This window comes from Corylus avellana, chromosome 8, assembly GCF_965113065.1.
Source record: "Corylus avellana chromosome 8, dhCorAvel1.hap1.2, whole genome shotgun sequence".
Classification (NCBI taxonomy): domain Eukaryota; kingdom Viridiplantae; phylum Streptophyta; class Magnoliopsida; order Fagales; family Betulaceae; genus Corylus; species Corylus avellana.
Genome location: NC_142497.1, coordinates 17,783,636 through 17,808,913, shown reverse-complemented (window position 1 = coordinate 17,808,913; position 25,278 = coordinate 17,783,636). Strand labels below are relative to the sequence as shown.

At 35.5% G+C, this 25,278-nt stretch overlaps 2 protein-coding genes across 5 annotated transcripts; one reads left to right on the top strand and one right to left on the bottom strand.

Moving 5' to 3' along the window:
* Positions 1-4,510: 4,510 nt before the first annotated feature.
* Positions 4,511-11,289, bottom strand: LOC132163447 (arogenate dehydratase 2). 4 transcript variants are annotated; one of them, XR_009438301.2, is made up of 13 exons: positions 10,618-11,289; positions 10,476-10,543; positions 10,301-10,393; positions 9,294-9,494; positions 9,129-9,209; positions 8,747-8,842; positions 8,573-8,650; positions 8,337-8,426; positions 8,166-8,233; positions 7,986-8,067; positions 7,796-7,871; positions 6,865-6,976; positions 4,511-4,775 (listed from the first exon to the last, which is right to left on the bottom strand). XR_009438301.2 is itself a non-coding variant. In XM_059573743.2 (12 exons), the coding sequence occupies exons 1-11, from the start codon at positions 10,889-10,891 to the stop codon at positions 7,812-7,814; spliced, it is 1,191 nt and encodes a 396-aa protein (XP_059429726.2). In that variant the 5' UTR covers positions 10,892-11,288; the 3' UTR covers positions 4,511-4,775; positions 7,796-7,811. The 4 variants fall into 4 exon arrangements, 2 of the variants coding, with proteins under 2 accessions (XP_059429726.2, XP_059429727.2); XR_009438302.2 differs by lacking the exons at positions 4,511-4,775; positions 6,865-6,976 and adding exons at positions 6,997-7,385; positions 7,482-7,564; XM_059573743.2 differs by lacking the exon at positions 6,865-6,976 and having other exon boundaries at positions 10,618-11,288.
* An 11,176-nt stretch (positions 11,290-22,465) lies between these two features.
* Positions 22,466-24,785, top strand: LOC132163887 (dof zinc finger protein DOF2.1). The gene is made up of 2 exons (XM_059574265.2): positions 22,466-22,784; positions 23,539-24,785. Exons 1-2 carry the CDS (start codon positions 22,758-22,760, stop codon positions 24,400-24,402), a joined length of 891 nt encoding a protein of 296 aa, XP_059430248.2. The 5' UTR covers positions 22,466-22,757; the 3' UTR covers positions 24,403-24,785.
* The last annotated feature ends 493 nt before the right edge of the window (positions 24,786-25,278 follow it).

The window sequence follows — 25,278 nt, the reverse complement described above, 5'->3', positions numbered from 1 at the left end:
GAAATTTTAATAAATATTAATCAATGCCTTGTTAGATACATAATTTATACGTTTACAAAATTAAATGGTTTGAAAGTACTTCCTAGCGACACAAATCACATATTTCACTCTTTCAACTTTCATCAAACACATAATTATCCCAATTTTGTTCAACCTCTTGATCATATGACAAAGAATTTACCTTTAGAAGATCATCATCGATATATGTGTCATAAGTTGGTGGAGAATTCTAATCCACAAAGCATGGAAAAGGATCTTCAACGTCTTCTTTATATTGAAACTCTTAATCAACAAATTCAACTTTGAAGCCCAAGTCTCAATGCTAGTCATCCTAAACACGTTGTTCCCAAACCAAAACTGGATGGTGATACGGGTTCTCAAAATTAGATACTAAATCGCGACCGTCAATATCTCGATACATCTCCAAGTTTTGCCCCGCTAGACACTGGATTAACTCCACAACCTGCCTCTGCAAGTCTTCAATTGTCACGTCTCATACATTGCGTTCATGGTAGGGGACTTCCTCATTCGGAACCTGTCCCCATGTACACGAACATCAATCATGAAAACTGATGAAAAACTTTCACGCCAAGAAGACACGAAGCTCTAATACCAACTGACAACGAGAAGAACTAAAATTGTTCTAACAATGTATGATAGCAGCAAAAACTAAGAATTGAAGATTGAAAATGGAATTCAAGAAGAGAGAAAATAACAAATATGGAAGAGAAAGACCCCTAATTGCCCCAACTAAGCAAACATAGAAATAATTCTGAAATAATCTTTAACTATTATGCTTGATTCTTTCCATTCTTGTGCAGATATTTATTCACAGAATATTCTTCAAATATTATGCTTAATTCTTGCCACTTTTGTCCCGATCTTTTTTGTCAAGATAAATTTCAATGCCATTAATTCAGTATCTAACAACTCAAAAAAAAAAAAAAAAAAAAAAAAAAAAAACAACAACAACTCAACTATTGATCCAGTACTTTCTTCTGCATCACTATTAGCGCATCAGCGATGGTGTGCAATATGCTTAATATTCAACTGGTGCATGCATGAGTTTTTTGGCACTCTCACGAAAACTCATCACTCTTTTGTAGCAGATCTAATAATCTTTTGTAAAAGATCTAACTTTATTTTTATTTATTTTTCATTTGAAATTAAGTGTAAATTTAGAATTTTATAAAAAAGTCAAGGGTATAAACATCATTTTATCATTTTTAACGTTTAAAATTTGACGGAAATGGGTCAATTGATTGAAATTGAAAGTTTAGGGGTGTAAATTATGAATTTTTGAATTTTGGAGAGGGGGTCTTCTCAAAACGCGCAGTAGTTCAAAAGTCTAAAGTAAAGTTTCCCTTAAGATTAATTATGCATGCATTTGCTTATATAGTTTATCTTGGCATTTAATTGTTAGTTGCATTAGATTCATGTGGCTTCTTATTGATTAAAATTTTGAGTAGCTTCTTAGTTGTCTAACTCTTTTTTTTTTTTTTTTTTTTTTTGCTTCTGATTGCAAATATTCTTTTTGCTACGGACACTCCCATTTGATCTTGATTGAGAGACTTTAGCAAGAGGAATCTCACCACTAGGCACTCTACGTTTTATTAGAGTAATTCTAAAAGTTACTCGATCTTGTGTCACTTTGAAAATGATATAGCTTCTAAAATTACCGTTGACCTTGTGCTTGATCATTATTGAATTTTGATCAAATAGTAATTTTAAAAGCCACATCATTTTCAAAGTAACACAAGAATGACTTTTAGAATTACTCGTTTTATTGAGGTATTGTGAATATTACATTGTAGTGCTGGTAATTTGTCATCTGGTAATTTTGATTAGGCCTGGGTATTGGTCAAAACGATCCGGTTTTGGACCTTATCAGTTATTAATCGATAATTTTTTGTTAAACTGTTTATTAACCGATACAGAACCAATAAGAATTTTAACCGATAATTTCAGTTAAAATGGTATATGGTTAAATGGTTCGGTTAAACCGGTTAACCGGTTTAGGCATGGACTTTATATTGATTTATTTTGTTGGGCCAAAAATGAGTTTTTTTGACTTTTGAGAGCCCAAATACTTTTTGTTGAGCCCAATTCCCCTCCATTTACCCTCGGATTTTCCTGAGAACCAAACAGAACTTCCCTCAGAAAAAGTACTTGAGCCGGTGAGAGAGTGAAACAAAACCCACATAACACGCAAATATGAAAGAACAAAAGCAAATTCCTAGAAAACATGCACGCTTTCCCTCAGAATCTACTAACCAAACAAAGCTTTACTCAAGAAAAAATGCGCGAGCCAGTGAGGGAGAGAGAGAGAGAGAGAGAGACAAAAGCCACATCAAACTCAAAACGCGAAAAACAAAATAAAATCCCCATAAACCATAGTTTCCCTCACATTTAACCTTATCAAGAAGTAAACCCATACCCAGTCAATTGTATGAGCAAAAAACCCTTTTGAGGAAGAAAAATGAACAGAAGAAGAATTCATTCGAAACCACAAGAAAATGTGGGTTCATCAAGAAAAGTTTACCTCTTTGCCAAAAGTATCTAGGTAAGATGATGGCCAAGGATTAATGACTAATGAGTTAGGCGACTCAAGCAAGAGAGAGAGCTCAGAGAAGCGAGGCCACGAGAGACTAAGAGTAAAAGAGGCATGATTTTTAGGGGCTTAGCGTTCACCAATTACTAAGTTAGAGAGGTTTATATAACCTCTCTAAAATGGCGTCGTTTTGGGCCATTACCTAACCGGTTCTTATCGATTAAACAGGTTAACCGATAATAACTCCTTAACCGAACCGAACCGGACCGACAAAAATTCCGGTATACATTTTCTAACCGATAAGGATATCGGCATATCGGTTACGGTTAATATCAGTTCGGTCCAAACCGATAGACAGCTGGTAATCGGTAACCGGTTAATCTGCACAGCCTTAATTTTGATCAAATATCAACATTCTGAACTAATGTCATTTTGTCCTTTAGGGTGGGATATACACTCTTCCCAGTCATTTTTCATCTGGTGCAAGACTCGACGATAATTAACTAATTTTCATAACTAGTGTTATTATATGCTAGACGTTGCGAGTATTCATGGTTAAATTTGCAGCCTCTAGTTTGTAAGTTACTAAGAGGAATATCTGAAATATTGGGAATTATTTCACAAACTCTCTCTTGTTTAGAGAGAGAAACTCTGGGAAACCCTTAGGGTTTTTTTCCGCAGCCGCCTCCTAGTGAGGTCTTTCTCTCTGCCTTGTGCGGCCTTCCCGGGGTGGAGGAAAAGGTTTCCTGCCTTTTCCTTTCCCCTCCCTTTCTTTTTTCCCTCTTTGCTGTGTTTTTCGTTTGGGTTTCTTGTGTTTTGTTCTTTTTTTCTTGTGCAGATTTGTAGCCCGTCCAGCCACCGTCGTCGTTCACGCCCGTCGCCCAGCCTGTCACCCAACCCGCCGCCCAATCTGTCGCTGCCCAGCCTGTCGCCGTTCAGTCCATTGTCGTCATCGTCGTCGCCGTTCACTGCTCTGCCGAAGTTCCTGGTTGTGGATTTGGTTTTTGGGGGTTTAGATTGGGTTTTTTCAAAACCCGATCTACTCTTCCATGCCGACCCATCCACCAATCGAGGCCTTCCACCATCCTCCCTGTCCTCCTAGCTTCCATTTTCCGCCAGCCGATCCTCGTTCAGTTCACCGCTTGCCGATGCCCGATCTGTTCTTCGGCTGGTTATCACCGTCCCTGCCCTTGTTTTGTTGTAATTTTCTTTTTGTTTTATTGTGATTTTAGTTTTATTTTGCTGTTAGTATTGTTTTTTGTGGTTTTTTATCTCCCTGCAATGACTTGGTTTGATTTTGAGGAGGAGACTGATGTTGGTGGTCGTCCTACACCGGCTTCCTTTTGGTTCTTTGCAGTGCCTACTCTGCAACAACTATTTAACAGTAGTTGTTGTTTTACCTGCAATAATCTCTTCACGGAGTTTATTTGCAATTTACACCGCCTTGTGCGGTCTTGGAATAGGCCCGGCTTGCTTATGATTATTTTGGGATCATTGGTAATTACCATTGCCTGCTGTTTGGTCCTTTTGGATTGGATCCAGAGTTTGTTCTTGTATTTGCACTGTTATTTACCATTTGGGCTTTGTTGTTGGGGTGGCCTTCCCTTTAATTTTTATTTCTGTGTTGTTTTAGTTTATTTTGGGTTTATTGTTGGGGAGCCCACCCCATTTTCGTTTTCAGGATCTCCCACTTTCTCTTCTGTTCGGATCAGAAGTGGGAAAGATCCTTCCCTGTAGCCCTTTTCTTATTCAATTAAAAAAAAAAAAAAGGAGGAATATCTGAAATGATGAACAGCTTGCACTTTTTGTAAATTGTATCCAATTAATTGTCGAATGAACCAACAAGAGAAATACAATGATTAAAAATGGAGGAAACCAATAAAACCTTGAAATATCTCAACCAATTCCAGCAAGCACATGAATTTTTTTATTATTATTTTTTCTTTCTTTCTCTTTAGAAAAGGGAAATCTAGAAAGAATCTCAACGAAGTATAGTAATTACATGGTAATATTGAGAGAAGCAACTATAAAATTGAATTTAAGTGGGTAACAACCAAGTTCTGTAGGTTCAGTCATCCATCTACTATACTGACGAAAAAACATGTGAGCTCTTTTGATAACCTAGACAATCAATTTCCCTGAAATTTGGGAAGAGAGAAACAAAAGCAGTGAAGGGAAACATCCATTATATACCATTGTTGATCTCTCCAAAAGCCTGCATTAACTGTAGCAAGAGCGAAAAGAGTATTAGAATTGAAGCTACCAAAAAGTTGACTAAAATTAAGTAAACCTAACATCGAAACATATTCGCATTACCGTATGCTAAAAATTTGTACTTTTCTAACAAAATTGCTCAGCAAAAAAGAAGAACCGCATAAACATCAACTCTAAAATACATTAAAAAAAAAAACAACCGCAGAAACATCAACTCTAAAATTCAAAAATCTGAATGGTGAAAATGCCATTTTACTCTAACATGTCCAAGTTAACCTTGTTAACTTTTACTATTTTTTTATAGAAGCTACCAGTATCCATATGTTAGTTCAGCTACTATTTAAAACTAGCATATAACCTGCATCATGTGCAGGTATTTTTTTAATTAAAAGAATTTTTTGAGGGAACATCTTGAGAATTTTTTTTTTTTAAAAAAAGTAGAATAATAATATTGAAAAAGAAAAAGAAAAAAAAAAAAAAAAAAAAAGGATAGGAAAGATGTAAGATGAAAATAGCAATCAGTTAGAACTTTAGCAATTTAAATATAAAAAAGATATTGAACATCAAACAGCACCAAACACTACTTTGTCAATATAATTGTACATCACACTTAAATAAACATAGAAGCTGGTGTTGAAGGAAGAAAAAATCAATAAATAGAATGCTAGTTTAGAATTTACATGTATAATATGAATCCAATGAATAGCTAACACATAGAAACAACTAAGGGGAAGAAGTTTCTATGTTGGCCTTTCAACTGATTAGGTTAATTTCCATTGTCAAAATACCACAGGTATGTGAACATAAGAGACACTCCCCTAGACACCTCCCCATCAGAACATGTTGGCTGCATCAAAAAAAAAAAAAAAAACAGAAAAGATTCACTAATAAAGGAAAAAGACTAAAGAAACTCCATCTCCTTCATCCTAGCCAACATTTAAGACAAACACTTGTTCTGTTTTTAATGTTTTTTAAAGTTTTCACCATTAGACAACAAATGAGCAATTACTATATTAGGAATTATGAAATTGAGAAAAAAGGGATATATGTGATCCAAAGAGTGCCACCATTGTTTTTTTTTTTTTTTTTTTTGAACTTTTTGGATAGCCTAGCACTGAACCAAAATCATGTTTAAAGCATGTACCTTAATTTCACTATTTCAAGAGAAACTGAATCCAAAGCGCTAAATTTCCCAGAATTAGCATTTTTCCCAGGAAATTGAATTACTACAAACACTAAAAACCTATGAAAAAAAACATGAATTTCCGTTGCTGGGTACTGAGAACAAAAACATCATTATCAAACCAATCCCCCAAAATCCTAGAAAGAGAAAGAGAAATTGACCCAAAGTGAAAATTTCCTAGCAAAGGCACACACGAACAGAAGGAAACAAAAGAAAAGAACACTTAATTTGATTTGAGAGAGGTCTTTGAGGGTTCTAATTGGAGTGGTAGAGTTGCAGATGTTGGAGTAAGCCTTCGATAGAGTGGCGTCCAGTAAGAGAAGAAAAAAGAAAAAGAAAGAGATAGAGAGATAGAGAAAGAGGCAGCTGGGAATAAGAGATTGTAAAACCTAAACATACATTGTAATTCTCTCCCTTATACTCACGTTCAGGACCCTGCAGATCAAAACGCGAGACAAAGAGATGGCTTAGAGACAGAGACTCAAGAGACGGTGGGCACTAGGGACTCTTAGAGGGTGAGATTTCGAGACGGTAGAAAAACCTAATTTGTTATTTACATGGTTTAATATCGGTGAAAAAACGCATTGTTTTTTATATATCTGATATGTTCAGCCAAAACGCACAGTTTAACTAAATGAAAAAAATGCACGCACCGTTCATTTTTAAAAATCACCGGTTCAGTAAACAAATGCAAGGTTCAGTCTTTTCAAAAAAAAAAGATTCACGCCACATGTCACAATTCTAGGCTATTTTAGGAGGGGTTTCGGCTATTATATATATATATATATATATATATATATATATATATATGAGTAATGTTAGTTCAACAATTATATGAAATATGAATGAAGGAAAATCATCCATCACTTCCATTTAATAGATGATTTCAATAAGAGCTCAACAGATTAGAACATACCAACTTGGCATACCCATATGGCGTGGGGTATATATAGTTTGGCAGAGCACAACCAGAACCCACCAACCAGCATCTTGCTCCCAATGTCCAGTGGGATCAGATCATTTGATAACTGTCCATAAAAGGTAATTAATGCTCTCCTAAAATTCTAATGCCCTCTAGTTCAAACACCTTGATCATGAACAGAGAAGTTTTTCCTTGAAGTGAAAGTAGACTTTCAATCAAAAAAAAAAAATCATTTTCATTAAAGACAAAAAAACAAAAAAAAATCCCTTCTAACCATCTTCTACCATCAATCTCAGCTAGTGATTAATTTCAACTCCTTTCACTGATCTACATTCCACACATTCCTTGCTCTAATTGTTTCACCAGTCTTTGGTTCTCATATATCTACTCCAATTTTATTCCTAGTTTAGAACCATAGTTTTTTTTTTTTTGATAAGTAGTTTAGAACCATAGTTGAAACTACTTCACCAATACGCTCTATGCACCATGAAACCTCTCCATTTGCTGTATCAAAACTGGTGCAATGGCATGTTCATTTGTTCGTTAGAATTTTGTAGTTATAACTTAAGACACAACATGTATTCTAAAATGATTGTTTACGAATTATTCACCGTGTGTTTAAGAATAAATCTCTGAAAATTGATCAACATGAGTTGTTATGGTTGTAGGAGGAAGAATTGAGCACTTTGCTATGCTAGCACAATCAGAACATGTTGCCAAATTAGTGTAACAGAAAAAGGTTCCAGATTTGAAGCCTGACAAAATTTTTGGAGGTTCTGGAGAAAGATCCATATGACACTATAAATAATTAAGCATTATTGTCAAAGAATCTATTAGTACAAATTGAAGCTTGTAAGACAAGCGCAAGAAATTTTGTTCAGATATTGAATATTACCACTTTTGTTTCGATAAGTTCGATTCTTACCACATTTAAAGTTCATTCATATCATGCTGGTATCCACAGGATAACTCCCTAGCACTCGCAAGAATGTAGCAAACTCCTGCCAAAAAAGTGTATAATTTCTTTTAATCTCACTTATTATTTACTTCCTCTAACAATGCTGGAGATTAGGAGGGAAAATTAGGAGGGGGGAACAAAACAAAAAAAAACACACTTTTAGATTCCTTAGGGCATTCTGTGCATTCGGGTCAGCCATTGATGCTTCGAAGTCCACATAGAAAAGATAGTCAAAGTATCTGTCAGAGAAAATTAAGACATAATCCAGTCAAAAGCATGTTGCCAAAGTTCTAATTAGAAACCAAGATCTTTGTAAGAGAACAAAAAAAGGATTTACTTTGGAAACCCATTGTTATTATCATCTGACACTCCCAAGAGCTGCTTCCGCAAGGGACGGCTTTCAATCTGGTAGAGAGAAACAAAGAAGGCAATCAGCACTGCTTGAAAATATAACAGCAAATGCTACTATTAAAAAGGCACCATACAATTACAGGACCAGAGAACATACCTTTATAAGGTTGATTTTCCGCAGAGCAAACACAGCAAGTGCCTTGCAAAGTACTCCAGGACCCTCCTCCAGTGAGAAAACTATACTTGTCTGAGAAATCAATACCACCCTCAGCAATAGAATTCAGTCCGAAATAAATTAGTTGGCATGACATCCAATTAAGAGCAGTTCTAAAAGAGAACAAAAATGAAATGGTAATTCAACTGCCAGCAATCTCAAATCTTCAAAGGGCTGACCTTGAATGGCCTATCTATGCCTGGAATAATGGGTTCCCTGGCGAGCATTAGGAATCGAGTAACATTATCACAATCATCCTATCAAAAGGGGGAAAAAAAACTGAGAAATCCGATATAGTAATGAATATCTGGAATATGCCAAAAGGTTAACACACCATAAGGCTTGGATACAACCTGAATATCTTGAGCAAGTATATTCAACCCATAGATCATTGCAGCAGTAGAGCTAGCCACTGCTCCTGTGTCTTTTAGTTTATGGAATGCAACATGCTACAAAGGTACAAAAAGTTCAAGTCAGCAACAATAGTAAAAATGCCATGAATATTTTCAACTGGTTGAATTTAAAAATTAATCCAAATGTTCAAAATATTCAAGTATCAAAATGAAAGAGAAGAAAATATAACTCAATTTTCCCATGAGGTCATCTGACCCGAGTGAGGCAAGAAGAGTAGCTTCCTCCCAAAATAACCAGAGTATCTCAAATTTACCATAAAGCATCATCAGCACCACTAAGAAAAAATACTTGGAAGAATGCCACTATTAAATCTAGGCATACCTTTGCAGCTCCAGCAGTGTCATCAACTGCTTCTCTAACCAATCCCAACCTCATTAATGTGTGTTCACACTGAGCAAGAGCCTGAAATATGTCCCAAATTTGATTAAATCTCAGCATAGAGAGAGAGAAAGAGAAAAAAAGCAAAAAAATCTATTCACCATTTACCTGGGGATGGCTAAGAACCCTTTTCAGCTCTTCAAGTTTAACACCATGATTGGCCATCAAACAATGCCGAACTGCAAATTTAACTTCACCTACTATATGCAAACTGTGGCGGAGTAAAAGGTCATAATTTCTGTGGATGCTCCCACCTAAAGAATTCTCAATCGGTAAAACTGCTCTGTCCACAAGCCACCTTTCAACGGCCTGCGGTGGGAAAGAAGGGAAAAGAATATTTTAGTGAAGCCCTAATTAGGACAATGGTATGTTTATTAATTGGAAGGTGGCGTTTTCCTGATACAACTTTTAATTATTGTCTCTTTCTCTTATAACATGACCACAACAATGATGGTGGGCTCTCCTCGGAATCTTTCTTTGATATCTTCCGTCAACTTTCGTATCAAGTTGATTGACCAGATAAAATGGTCCTATTCTCGGTTTTTTTCTTTAGGCCATTTATAGTTGGAACTTGGAAGTTCTAATGACATACTAGATTCTTGACAAGAGAGAAAACAGAAGATGCTGATGAAACTTCGAATATACTTTTTAAAGAAAAAAAATTCAGACCCAAGTCCATGAAAACGATAGTAGTGACTACTGAAGTATATAGGACAACAAGCAAATTCCAACGTTATGGCCAAGTTCAAGCTAAAGACAATAACTGAAGTCTTCATAAGAGTGCGCGAGAAGAAATATATGAAATTTAAAATTGCATAAACTCGTACTATGGATCCTCAAAATAACTTAGAACACTAAAATAATAATGGGTACAATAAGCTTCATGTTCCTGATCCCAGATAGTCACAATAAAAGCCACGCACATCCGGTATTTCAGTGTTTACAAATTTGCAAATTATTTATAATTGCACATCAAAATCAAGCATTTCACACAGAATTCATATCAAATCCCACATCCATTTGCATATATAAAGAAAACCCATATCCATATAAAGGAAAGGCATTAATGAATGAAGATTTGTGTAAACAATGGCAAAGGGGGTTCAAGAATTCACTTCAAAAGCGGTGTCGAATTGCTCGCAAGGCACTGCTTCGCAATTCGGGTACGCCTTCTCCGCAGCAGACTCACTGTACGCGCCACGAACCCCCTAAATCCAATGCAACATTCAATCAAATCTACACAATCCAACGCATTCAAACTCATCTAAAACAAACATATATCATAGCCACCTGATACGCAACGCGAAGGCAGGACCCATGGGATATTGAATCAGAAAACTGGCTTGAAGATAAAGGTCCTGCAATCAAACAAACTTGCTAACCCTAATATTTTCGAACCCAATAGAAATTTAAGGTAAAGAAGGATAGTTACGTGGAAGCATATTGGGATCCTTGGAGACGACATCGTATTGGGAGTCATCTAGGAGCCTGTGCAATTGGAGGGCCTGAGCGTTCCCTTCATTGTTGTTGTTGTTGTCTTCGTCGTCTCCATGAAGAGAGGCCAGAACGGGGAAATGACGACGGAGTTTCTTGTAAGGAACGTGAACTATGACGCTGGCTTTCGGTCTTTGTTCGGAGGCCCGCGATTTGGATGTGACGTGGCGCGATAGAGGGTTTGTCGGGGACCGTACGATTGAAGCCGCCATGAGAGTTGAAAGTTGAAACTCCGGTGCATCACAGAGGGAGACTCAGAACAGGGGCGGTGGAGTTTTGATTCTTGAATGGTAAACAAACCGATATTTCCGATGTTTGTTGATTACGTGGTTGCATTTTCCTTTTAGCCAGTTGTCAACTGTTAATTGGTCCTAGGGATTCTAGAAGCGGACCGGGTCGGATTCTTTGGGTGTTTGATTGACATGATTTTTGTGGAGCTAAAAATCGGATTTGGATCTCATAGGATTCCAAATCGTGTGAGTGTCGTGTCGTCGTGAGATTGCCAGTGTTGTGAAAGAAAAAGAGAGAGATACCTGGGACCGGAGGCTGGAGCGGCGCTGGAGAGGCGGCTGTGATTTAGGCTTTAGACGAGGTCACAACTCACAAGACTGAGCCGTTAGGATTTAGGAAATTAGGGTTTTTTTATTTTTTTTAGTCCTGCTATGCGGCAGACCCGGGTAGTCCCCAGGTCTGCCGAATATCTCTACTCGTTTTTCTTAGGTCACAGGTTATTTGCTGGACGGGGCGGGTACCAGAGTACCAAAATTTTGTTATAACCCGCAACCCGCCCATTCCGGGTTTGGAAAAACAACCCGTATCCGGAAAAAATAACATTAAACCCGGCATGTGCGGGGCGGATCGATTTGGGCGGGATGCTCACCCCTTTATTGCTCATCAGAAGAAAGAAAGCCCAAAAAAAATAAAAAATAAAAACGCTTTTTTTTTTGTTTTTTGTTTTTTGTTTTTTTTTATAAGACTGCGTTTTGTTTTGACTGTTTTCCAAAAATTTAGGTTATTTAAACGTTGAGTTCAGCACATTTAGGGATAATTAAGGAAAATTTGGTAATAATAAAATATTCAATTACAAATTCAAATTTTATTTAAAAGAAGGAAACTTTATTTATTAGCATTCCCATACCCATATTCTGTATTTGTAAAGATCCTTTAATAATACATTAAATTTGTATTTATTTTGGTTAATGCAAATTTTTAGGTTATTTTGAGCCTGTTTGGGATTACGTTTGAGAAATAGAGCTTTTAAGTTAAAACGAGCTTTTTGGCAAAAGCTTTATTTTTAAGCTTTTGCCAAAAGTGCATTTTAGCTATTTTTTAGGCTTTTTAAACTATTAAAAGCGCTTTTAATTTTTTTACCAAACGAATATTTTTTTCTTCAAACGAGCTTTTTGAGTATTAAAAACACTTTTAAGACCTTTAAAGGTAATCTCAAACAGGCTCTTAATCGTTGAGCAATAATTATGCACATTTAAGGATAATAAGGAAACTTTGGTAATAAAATCTTCAACTAAAAATCCAAATTTTATTTAAAAAAAAGGGAAAACTTCACTGAAGATACATCCTAAACTTCAAAATTCCTCAATTTAGTCCCCTGAACTTTCAATTGCTCTTAATTTGGACCTTTCTGTTAATTTTAGCCATTAAAAATTCAAAAAAAAGACCAAAAGATCCCTGATTTTTGGTTTTTTTTTTTTAATAAAAAAACGTTTTGGAAGTTGAAATTTTATACAAAAGTCAGGGGTATAAACGTCATGTGACATTTAAAATCTGACGGAGGGTCCAAATTGAAAGCAATTGAAAGTTCAGGGAACTAAATTGAGAAATTTTGAAATTTAGGGGGATATTTCAAAACGGATGGAAGTTCGGAGGTCTTCAATGAAGTTTCCCCTTAAAAAAAAAAAAAAAAAAAAAAAAAAAAAAAAAATTTACTTTATTTACATTCTGATATTTACATTTGTCAAGAATCTACTATAGCGACTCTAAAGCAAGTAGCCCACTCTGGCCCAGCCCAATTGGTTGGCAGCTTCTATGGAGAGCCCATGTCTCTACATATAATTGATCATGTGATGTTTCATAAGACCATATAGGACAAATCATGGCATATTTCAATATTTAATTATTGATAATAATACAAGGAAGTGGGTCATTATTATAATTAATATAAAATTTGATTAAACTTTAATGTGCTGAGGGAACAAGAACTTTGCCTCCACTTTAATATTAAAAAATAATTAAAATATTCTGTTTGACATTCCTCACCTTCTCAAATAGATTATTAAACTTACCGGCCAAGTTTCTTTAATGGATAAAGCAAATGTGCTTAGCTCACCAAATTTGAAATCCAAGTCCCTAACAACCACTTGAAAACAAATATTCGTGCAAAGACTTATTGGTAGACCTATGTTTTCTTATATATATATATATTCTAATTATTTGTCATCAATAAATAAACAAGAATACTTCATGATGAAGAATAGCACTTCTTTGAAACTTTGCTCATTCACATACAAAACATATTATATTATGTGTACTTGTCAAGTTGCCACTAACTATCTTAAATGCACCCAAATGGATCAGGATTGATTGCTACATGCCCAATTTGCAAATGAGAATGGGCCCCGACAGGACACACTTGCCTAGGTAAGTGTTTGGGCAGCCTGAGGTGCAAATTAATTAGTTGGTGCACTCTTTGAGCATCTCCAGCAGAAGTAGGCGAAATAGCTATTAAAAAAGTATAAATTTTCACTTTAAGTACTCATTATTTCATACACACTCTAATAGATTCTCTATTTTCTTTTAAAAATTATTTTATGTGAGAAAGAGTGTGAAACAAAGAGGAAGAGAGAAAGAGTAAAAGAAAGAAAGGGAGAAAAAAATAATAATAAACAAAGTTTATATAGTGAATAGGCTAAACAAAGTTTTCTATTCATACTAGAAGAAAAAAATGGAAAATTACAGTTTACTTCCTTAAAGTTGATAGTGTTTTTTAATTTGAACATCAAAGTTTCAATTTTTGTAATTCACCCCCACAAAGTTTCAATTTTTTTTCAATTCCACCAATATTATCCCAAAATTCTCATATTGCCCATAATTTTATTTTTTATAAAAAAAACAAATTTGACGGTGCAAAAATGGCCAGATGGCCAAAGGGGTTGCTACGGCCACCCCATTTTTTATTTTTATTTTTTTAATTTTATAAAAATAAAAAATAAAAAATTATGTGCAATATGGAAAGTTTTGGATACAATTGATCAAATTGCAAAAATTTGGAACTTTGGAGGGGTTTTTGATTGCAAAAATTAAAACTTTGATATTCGAATTGAAAAACGCTGTCAACTTTGGTAGGGTAAACTATATTTTTTCCAAGAAAAAACTACAAAATGGCTACTCTGTTGGAGAGGAGAAAAGGCTAACAATAATTAAATATGACTACTATAAAGAATTTACCTATTCTCTTAGAGATGCTCTTAATTGACTACAATTCAAATAACCAATTATAAAGGATCTCAATATAATTTGAAAGTGTTGCAAAATGATGAAAACCAAACTTTCTTGATACTGCATTGAACAACTGTAGTTCAGTATGGATGCATATGACTGCAATACCAATTATATCAATTGCTATAGCAATGCTAGTTTGTATAAAAAGGCCATATATTTAGTAGAGTTTTGATTTTTATGTACAAATACACTATATGTTGCGTTTGAAAAACAATTTGTTTTGAGCTTTTCATAAATTTTAACTGCCTTGAGAAAAAGTCTATTTGCGCTTCTTAAATGTAATTGAGATAATCAAAGTTATGTTGTTTCGGCGTAAAATGATTTCTGAAAATATATATATATATATATATATATATATATAGGTGTTTGGTGCTTTGAAAAATAATAATTAAACTGAAAGCATTTTTGGTTTAACCAGAAAATCTTTTTTAATTTTCATAAAATGATTTTCATTTTTTAGAACTATAAACCATTTTTTTAGTTTTAGCTTCTCATTCTCAAATTGTCGGACCGCCACCAGAGGTTGTCGGAAGTGGTAGGTTGTTTTCCGTCATTGCTCATTTTCTGTGCAAGCCAAACATTAAAAAAAAAAATTATTATTTTTCAGGGAATTTTTTTTTTTTAAAAAAAAATATTTACTAACAAATATCTTGGCTTTCGGGTCAAGGAGGATGAGTTTCGGCTTGGGGATTCTCTGCTCTTAAGGCCGAGGAATAAGAGCTATCTATGCATTGGATTGAGTCTGTCTGGTGCAGATTTGTTTTTAAAATTGAAGACTAGTAATGGGTTAGCGGATGTTAATGTCATTGATGGATCTTGATTGCTAGATTGTTATGTTTGTAACCTTAGGTTCAGCTATAATTTGCTTTAGAGCTTTATGCTCTGTTTGTAAGAGCTCTTGCTTACGAAATTTTCATTAATAAATGAGTATAAAATATTTTTCCTTTTCAAAAAAAGTAGAATTCAAAAATTTGTCCTCGTCTTTTTCTTTTTCTCTAGGGTGAACCAAACATGGTGTCAGGATAAATATTTTAAGTGTTAATGCTATATATTTGGAGAAAACTTTCCAAGCTTTATTTTACTAGAGACTAATCGGCTTATAACATGCCAAAAATGGGATTGAGATTCCCAACAATTTGGATAGTAATTGTGAGACAACTAATGTAAGACTTACATGCCCAAATAAATTATGGGGTAGCCAACTACTTTTTTTTTTGGAAACATATCATACTCATTCATTGATAAAAGTTGCGAGCCTAAAGCTCTTACAAACAGAGCAAAAAGCTCTGAAATAAATCATAGCCGAAGCTAAAGATACAGTCATCAACAACAGACCAAATCAACCAAAACACAGCATCCGCTAACCTATGACTAAATATCAGGTTGAAAACTCAGATCTGCATCAAACAGACACCATCTAATGCATAGGTAGCGCTTATTCCTCGGCCTTGAGAGCAAAACTCCCAAGCCGATACTTATTCCTCGGCCTTGAGAGCAAAACCCACAAGCCGATATTCACCCTCCTCGACTCGAAAGCCAGGATAAATTTCACATCCACAACCCAAAAGGTTTGGACCAGTAATATCGGGCAGTAACCGGGCGCAACAAAACAGGAGGAGAAAGCCTTATTACAAGCATAAATAAAACCATACAAGGAAATAAAGGGAACAATAAAACTAATTCAGGAAAAGAAATTATACCAAATAAAACCAAATACAGGGGAACTCAAAGGAAATACAAAACAGAAAAACAACAAAACAAGAAAATAAATGCGAAAAACACTCAAAGCGGGTCACGGCAGCCGGAGGAGGCCGATCACGAGCTGGCCGGAAACCGCCGCGGAAGGTGGCACAAAAAGCTTGGCGCGGGAGGGGCGCGTGAAAAGACCTAACAGCGAGCGGTGAACAGCGAAGCGAGCGCGGAGGAGATCGGCGGCACACACAAACAAACAAGGAGGGGGAGAGTTTGAGTGAAAACCCTCAAAAGCAGTACTCACCGAAAGAGAGCACAAGCACAATAGAACAGAAAACACCAAAGACAGAAACAAACCTAAAACAAAAATCGGGAAGCAAGGAAGGGAGGAGGGATGCAGGCAACGGGCATCCCTCCTCCCCTGAGGCGGCGGCGCTCTGGAGGGGTGCTTAGGGTTTCTCTGTTTTTTTTGCTGGAAATGGTAGCCAACTACTTACCCTGGAGTACGAATCCCAATAGCACAATTTATAATAGAGGTTGATTGAAGTGCTACAGCTTTTATTACATTTAAAAAAAAATAAAAAATGAATTGATGTGATAGTTTACATAATATATATCATGTTAGCCACTAAAATGTTGACTATCATCTTACAATCTAAGTAATACTTGTTATTTACAAAACTTGTAAAAAAAAATAAATAAATAAGAGTTGTAATAAGCATTTTTCCTTTACAATACCAATTTGTGGAAACATGTATTGAAAAGAAAATGCCGAATATGCAGTAAAAGAAGGACAAAGTTCTCCTCCAAATTGGGTTGGTAGAACTTCTTCCAACCCGATCTATAAAAATGACATATTTTCCTTTCTATATTAACAAGTAACACGTAAGACACACATGAGTTTTTAGTAAGATTAATTTCAACTTTGTCTATACTATTAAAAAAAATGAGTGCATTTCATATGTTCAAAGGACACATATCATTATTATAGATTGAGTTGAAAAAAATTCATTCAACCCAATTTAGAAAAAAAAAAACTCTATCCGTAAAAGAATAAGAAAAAGAAAACAAAAATATCTCTTTCATTACTGGCAAAAACAAAACGTTTAGAAACAAACACTATTATAGTTAGAGTGAAGAATGTGTCCAAATTCTCTCTCTCAACATGCATTCATCACGTTTGATAATATGTGAATTGTGATGCACGTCCGTTACAAAAACGCAGAGCTTTGGAGTGTAGTATTTTGAAACGGATATATTATTCGTGCTTCACACCACCGTTTTCTTCTGTCTTTCTTTCTCTGCTTCTCATTAATTATTCAATACCGACAAAAACCAAGCCGTTACCAAACCCCTTACTAGCTATATATGACGTGTCTACAACTCTCGCGCCTCGCGTGACTGCCCCCATCATTTTCCACACGTGCCAATTAAACCAGCATCTCTCACGATATGGTCTACGCGACGGCCCACGGGTGCCCCCATTAAGATGCAACTCTTCCATTTCAAGAAAAGATATCCAAACCATTTCAATAAAATAAATAAATAAAACAAATTATTTGTTTGATTTTTGATTTTTTGATTGGAGGAGAGTGAATGATCCTTTGCTTGGAGAAGGAGGAGAAGTATTTGGAGCCCACACGAAGGGCACTAAGCCACCCTCGAGGAATTAGCAGGGCTGGCTGGATGGATGGGTGGGCCCGCTGCCCGCTATTGCTATTGCTATTTGCTAGTTGCTCTTTCCTCGTAATCTGTAATATTCGTCTCGTAGCCGCATTTTTCTACGCCACGTGTTCGGTCAGACATCTGGGGGCTTCTGTCAGGGGCCCCACTGCACACCGACCAAATCACTTGGCGTGGGGCCCTTCTTGTTCGCTTGCTCCTCGGCGCCCTCAACGCTCCTTTTCTCCTCCCGCTTTGGTTCACACTCTATCCTTGGTCTCTGTGTTTATTTTGGGACATTGGCACCAGTTTTGGTACAAATTAAAATTCTTATACTATAATCATTTCCATGAAAGGTTTCCAGCATTTCACTGATACAAAGGAGTTGCAAAATATATATATATATATATATATATATATATATATTACATTCTTAAACTGTTTTTAAATAGTAATGTTATTTAGTAATTATTATACAATTGAGATGACCTATAACATAAAATTAAGTTCTAAATTTTTTTTTGGTCAAATCGACAGTCGTATACCAATTTAATAAAAAATATGTCTCATTCCTAAATGACATTAGACGTCAAGAGTTGGGTGCAAAGTATATTTGTTGCCAGCTTTGTGTTATCTATGAATGAAAACAAGCAAACTATGTAATTTAATAAAACATATCTCTTCTTTTTTAATCTTGCAAATGTTATGATATATTATAAATATATTCTGATATTTATATTATTGATTTATAATTTTTAGTATATGTCGATTTTGTTGAATCGAGTCTTTGACCATCTTATCTAAAAATTAATTAGTATCCAGCGAGAAAACTCAAATCCTTTTATGGCATTCGAAATCGTACCTTGTAAGGTATGTTTTAAGAACCGTGTAAATGAGCATTGTGGCATCATTGCACCTCAACAGATTTAATTTGTATATATCTACTTATTCAACTATAAATATAGACCTAGGTATTGTAAACAATCAACATAATGAGAGCACAATGTAATCTTAAAGACCATTTAAAACACCCGTAAATATTTTGTGTTATTTTCTCTCTCTTGTTTCTGCTATTATTTCTATATTTTAATTTTTTTCACAAACTTAAATATAATATCAAATCTTCATCATATTTCAACAAAAAGTGAGATATATAGACGTTGCCTCTATCATTTGGCCAAAAAAGAAAGAAAGAAAGAAAAGCCAAAACTTTGAAGCCCATTAAAATGGTAAATATTTAAAAAGAAATAGGCTGTATTAAATGATCATGAGGAAATGTTGTTAATTAATTATTATTATTCTTCCACAAATAAAAATTGTAAATATGAAAAGACAGATGGTGATCGAGAGCCATGTCTGAAAGCTTATTCCTCAACCGACAGATTTTTAGGTGCGAGACACAAAACCTCAGAACTCTCCAGAGGATTCTCCAGATCAGAGCTGTGAGAATTGGGAGATTCTTTTCTTCACAGACGATGCAACAACAACAACAAACATCTACCGTATGTCTTGGGCACAGCTTCCTATATATCCTACTTTCGCTTTTTTTTGTTGTTGCCCTTCAGTGTTTTCTTTGACCGATAAAACTTTGACCAGTCAACCACCTTGACTGATCCCTATGATGTTCTTCATGTTCATGTTCATGTCCATGGCCCCACTGTTCATGTCAGGTCCACCACAATGCTTGCACCCAAAGTGCGGTGCTGCCTGTTATTATCGAGTTTTCTTGCTTTTTAAATGATTAATTCTCATCGGAAAAATAAATATATGTTGAAATACAAATCGGAGGTGGAGGGTAAAGCGACATTTGATGGGATCCAAAGGATATCAGAGTGGAATCAATGATTGTTTGTTTATTATACTCACACTTATCTTAGAATTTTTGTTGGAAACATTGAATTTCCCGCCAACTACTCCAAGAATCTTGGCCTGTAAATGGTATATTTTTTGGAAAAAGTAGAGGGTATTAGCCGTGTGATCTCTTATAGGATTCATTGCCTGATCATCGTATAAGTGCGTTGCATGTGGATTGCATGTTCATATTTTATTGGGATTACAATAATTCAAAGAATTCTGAGTAATGATGATGCATTTCATTTATTTATTTATTTTAGGTTGTTAAGGTTATTAGCTACTGTTCTAATCATAATTAAAATAGATATATAGCCTTCAAATGATGGATGAGGAAAGCTGTTTCCAACTGCCAAGTGATCAGGCACTATGAATAATAATCATCCACCTCAGAAATGGAGATCCTAGAAAAAAGACCAAGATAAAACTTCATTAATTAATAAAACTTCCTTAATTATAGGGTTTTCTTAAAAAAGTAGAAGATAAATAATACAAATATTCTTCATCTTATCTTTTACCCATCTCAGTGAACGGGTAAATTTACCGTCTCTTATTGAAATATGAAAATACCAAAGAAAATAGGAGAAGCAAAAGCAAGAAAGGGACGAGAAATATAGATTCGCAGTTGGCAATACCCAATAAGGCTACATTTTTTTTATGTTAACCTGTTTAATTTACAGTATAGTGATAATGCCTATTTATTGGCCACATGAATGTATAATATAAGGAATATAAAATCACGTGATGATAATCATATTGTGACATGGTCAATATGATATATGATTACACAGCATCTGATAAGGAAAGAATATTACCTAAACTCTAACACCCCTAAAATTTGAGTAAGTTTGAGTTTTGAAGGAAAATTAAATGTCTGGAAGGTAACATGAGGCGCGGCAGCTAGGTCAGCGGGCACCGTGGCCTTGGACGTACAACAACAAGGTGGCTAAGTGCATAGTGGTTGAAGACATCGGCACGATGGCCGAGGACATCAACATATTTGAAATGGTTCAATCTTAGAGATTTATGTCTACATCTTGTTCATATTGACCTAGTTGATAGTACACTAATAATGCTTGTTTATAAGCCATATAAATGTACAAATAATGTAAATCATGTGATAATAATCAATTTTTTATATTAATTTTGACATGATTAAAATATGATATTGGAATATATCATTCAATAAGAAATAATATAACTTGGATTTTAACCATTGTAATTAAAAAAGAAGCCATGCACCAATTTGTCTAAATTGAAAGTATAATTCTTTGGCTATGAATTATAAATTATGACGTGTGTGTGTAAGTTGTGAACTGATATGATGGGTAATCCTCGAGGTAAGACACGTGGCCATATACTTTGTTTTAGCTTTGAATGATGAATTCATGTTATTCTTGTAGACATTTGCTTCGGACATGCTTGGAATTGTGGTACAATGCGATGACCTTTTTCTTTGGTCATGGTGTCGCATAAAAAACCCACATATATTTATTTAAAGTATCTTTATTAATCCGGCTTATTTGTAGTTTCTCTAGGATCATGGATGAAACCATTGCCCGTTGTTTGGTTCTTTTGGACCATTTCCTATATCTCTCCTTGCTTTGCTGCATTTTTCGTTTGAGTTTTGTTGTTGGGGTACCCACTCTTTTTATGTTGTTGTTTGATCCCATATAGGTGACCCTCTTTCCCTTATTTGATTAGAAAGAAGAAAAAAAAAATATCATTATTAATATGAATCCAGAGATTTCTATCGCTTGAAAATTAGAAAATAAAAAAAGAAAAAGGAATAAATTAATCTCTTCGAGTCGATCGGGCCTCACCCCCTTTTTAGGCATACTACAATGTGCTGGTGGTGGTACATTGCACGTCAACAAGAAGCTTCTTCTCCTCCCTCTCACGGAGTGACGGAACTACATTTTTATCTCAAATTCTTCTTCTCCTCCCATCAAATTTTTTTTTTTTAGAAATGCTACATACTATATTTTTATCTCACCTTCATCCCCATCGATCGTGTTGATTGACACTATCCATCAACATTTGATTTTTTTTTTTTTTTTTTTTTAACAAAAGCCAATCGAATTACTGATAAACACAATCACATTAGCCCAGTTAGATAAAAATGTATAGCATTGTTCAAAAATCTTAGTTCGATCCTTACCCCTAGCGGAGCAATGATATACAGCTACAACATTACAAGATGAATTGATCATAGAGTCATAATAAGAAGATACAATATATTATTTTAACGATGACTGTTCTAAATATTGATTAGAACTCCTACATTAACATTGTAATAAATCGTCACACATAAAAAATAATAATAATAATAATAATTAAAAAGGTATATTTTGGGTATATATATATATATATATATACCAGAGTGGAGAGCTAAGCTCCCGGAGGGACCATTGTAAAACCAAAGCAACGTAAAAAGCAAATTCGAGTCGACGTTGGGCTACGAAGGCACATGGGTGTAAAGCACATGTACGATAGATAATTAACGAAGCAAGACGATCAAAGATCCTCTCTGTGTGTATGTGTGTGTCCCCACCCATCATTTCAAGTGTACACATCATCGTCAGAACCTTCAACAAACACCCACACCAACAGCAGCGCCAAACGACACCGATTCAAATCATTATCATCAATCAACATTTACTTGTTCCATGGGCCCCCCCCATCCCACTACACGCCAAAACACTCTACAGTAGTACAATAAACAAAGATAAAAGAGAGAAAATTCTTAGACCAAATCTTGTTTTCTTTTTTTTTTTCTACTTAGTTTTGTTTTATTTTATGTGTTTTTGTGGAACACGAGGGCTTGTTTGTGGGCTAGAGATCGAGACCGAAGCGTAGGTTGGGTCGCAGAGGTTTTGGCGAGGAATTGGGGGGTGGTGGGGATGTGGGGACCCCTTAATAAGGGAGGTGCGTGTGGGGTCCATCGATGAGAATAGTTGCATCCACGCGAGAGTGCGGGTCCCACAAAGACAAAGACTCTGGTGAGGGGGGTTTCTGGTCTCTCTCATATGAAACCGTTGCAGAAACAAGAGAGAGAGAGAGAGAGAGAGAGAGAGGACTCGAATTTTCTTAAATGCTTTCTCTGCGTGCAAGGCTAAGCCAACCTCATCGATCATCCCGTACGGCAACCCCCATCCCATCATTACTCTCTCTCTCTCTCTCTCTATCTCTTTCTTTCTTGGGGATCGCTTTATTTATATATACAGGGGTTGCCTCTATTTCCTCACTTTGCATGTCTGCCTAAGCCCTTTGCTCTCTTTCTCTCTCTCCTTCTTCTTCTTTCTCCGCCTCCATCTCTCTCTCGTATTCAGTGGGGTTTGATTGATATTGCATGGGATGGATCCTTCAAGTGGACAACACCAGGTAGGATGGGAACCAAACCCAGTTTGTAATCATCAAAATACTTCTTTCTTTTTGTTTTTTTGTTTTTGTTTTCTTCTTTCTTTCTTTCTTTCTTTCTTCGTTGCTTTGCTTTTGCTACCACTCTCCTTTTCTTTTTCTTTTTCCTTTTTCTGCTTCTTTCTAGCTAGCTTACTCGGTAAGTGATTTGGAGTTCTGGGTTTAATTCCAAAAGATGATGGAGTTGCTTTGGTGTCACTAAAGCTTTAGTAGAAAAATATTTTTTTAAAAAAAGTAATTAATCTTTAATCTTTGTTTTCTGTTCCTTTTGTTGGGTTAATCAATTTGTTCTTCTTCTTTTTTCTTCTCTAACAAGGAAAACAAGGGTGCCTTTTTTGGGGTTTGGATTTTCTATGAAAATTGTACCTAATAATCAAGATATATATGATCCTTAACCCATGTGTGTATATATATATATATATATATATATATATATATATATATATATATATATTTTATGGGAATTAATGTTGTCAAAACAAAATTATGTTGTTAATGAAGTGGGTGTTCGTTCAAATAATAAGCCAAATTTCCTACAATTAATTAGACACAAATTAGTATATATAATCGGAGATTGCTTCTTAATTCACATTTTATATATAAATAATATGTGTATATCACTGCTTCGCATATATCGATAATGTATACTTCCAATGTAATTTTTGGAGTATTCTGGTTTCGAGTTAATGATGTCTTTGTTTATTTTGGTCTCTTTCAGGAGATGTCTGGGCATTCACTGGAAAACATGTTGGTATGCTCAAAAGGACAGAGTGAGAAGAAGCCAAGGCCTCAGCCAGAGCAAGCTCTGAAATGCCCAAGATGTGACTCCACCAACACCAAATTCTGCTACTACAACAACTACAGCCTTTCTCAGCCAAGGTACTTCTGCAAATCATGCAGGAGGTACTGGACAAAAGGGGGAACACTGAGGAATGTTCCGGTGGGTGGAGGGTGCAGGAAGAACAAGAGATCATCATCATCATCATCATCAAAGAGGACACAAGATCAACCACTCACACCCAACACCAACCCTCTGATCAATGGCCTCCCATCCATTGCTAGTTATCATGACTCCCCAAATGACCTCAGCCTTGCATTTGCTAGGCTCCAAAAACAGTCATGTGGGCAGATGGGGTTTGATGATCAACATGATTTTTCAGGCACCCATTGTGATTTTTCTTCAGCCCCTGCTGGCTTTCTTGATGCTCTTAGGAGTGGGTATCATGATCATGGGCAGAGTAATTTTCAGAATTGGTATTATGGGTATAATGGTAATCATGGAAACAATATGGGAGAGGTGGATAATAATAATAATAATAATGGTGGTGGAGAAATGGTGATGCCATATGATCATCAAGATCAAATGAGTAATGCAGCAACAACAACAGCTGTGACAGTGACAACTATGAAGCAAGAGTTGTGCAATGGCAGAGAAAATGATCAGAACAGAGTTTTGTGGGGACTCCCTTGGCAGCAATTCAATGGGGATGGAAACAATATGGGTGAGATTGATTCTGGAAGAGAAAGCTGGAATGGGCTTGCTCCTTCTTGGCATGGGCTTCTCAATAGCCCTCTGATGTAGACATGGAAGTTCTCAAAAGAAGGCATAGAATTTCCTCTCTTTATTAGACTCAAATATCAGTTTTAGTGTTTTTGGGTTTTGTTAGGAGAGATTTGATTCACCTGAATCATCTCTATTTTTCTTTTTCAGTTCTTTTTTTTTTTTTCTTCCTTTTGGGTTTCCTTTTATTGGTCGATAAGCTAATGAAATTTCAGATTTGTTTGCTAACCAAGTCAAGAATCTTGCATAGGTTGAACAATGAGAGAAAACAGTTTCTAAATTGGTGAAAAGAGAGAGAGAGAGAGAGAGTGAGAGTGATGTTTCATGTTTTCTGCAGTCTGATCTCTGAACTGTCTCTGAAGTCTTAAAAGGTTAATGTTGCAGGACTTTGGATTTTAAATGAGTGGTTTTCTCAAGATATTCTGCCATGATTGCATCTTATTTTCAAGTAGATTCTTTTAGAATATTTAAATTTGAAAAAAATATGAATTTCAGTGAAGCATGTGCAGCAACTTCGGGATGGATTTTCTTTTCCCTGCCTGCAGACAATATATCCAACTTAGGATTTGGGCGTGAGTGAGAGAGAGAGAGAATGGCCGGTTTCAGCAATCAGTTTGAAAATTATTGGAATCCATAAATAAAACAAATGTATTTTCTTTTGCTTTATGATATTTTTATACAACAGACAGCAAACATATTAGAATTTAAGGGAGACAATGGTCAATAGCTAGTGAAGATAGTTTGAATTTTTCGTAGGCCGAGATCCAGTGGGCAGCCGTTGATTGGCCTGCTGCCCAACTGCCCGAATCCAATTTTGTCAAGTGAGAACGTTTAAAGTATGATCTGTTTGGATGACATGTTACGCACATCAGAGATTCATGTCATTATCCATTATAT

Bases quoted from the DNA above. Each gene is read 5' to 3' on its own strand.
- LOC132163447 (XM_059573744.2), bottom strand. From the start codon at position 10,891: ATGGCGGCTTCAATCGTACGGTCCCCGACAAACCCTCTATCGCGCCAC. The intron at 9,210-9,293 runs GTAAATGGTGAA...GACATATTTCAG, and splicing joins GGGTTCTTAGCCATCCCCAG to GCTCTTGCTCAGTGTGAACA. The intron at 8,651-8,746 runs GTTGTATCCAAG...CCCTTTTGATAG, and splicing joins TACTTGCTCAAGATATTCAG to GATGATTGTGATAATGTTAC.
- LOC132163887 (XM_059574265.2), top strand. From the start codon at position 22,758: ATGGATCCTTCAAGTGGACAACACCAG. The intron at 22,785-23,538 runs GTAGGATGGGAA...GGTCTCTTTCAG, and splicing joins CTTCAAGTGGACAACACCAG to GAGATGTCTGGGCATTCACT.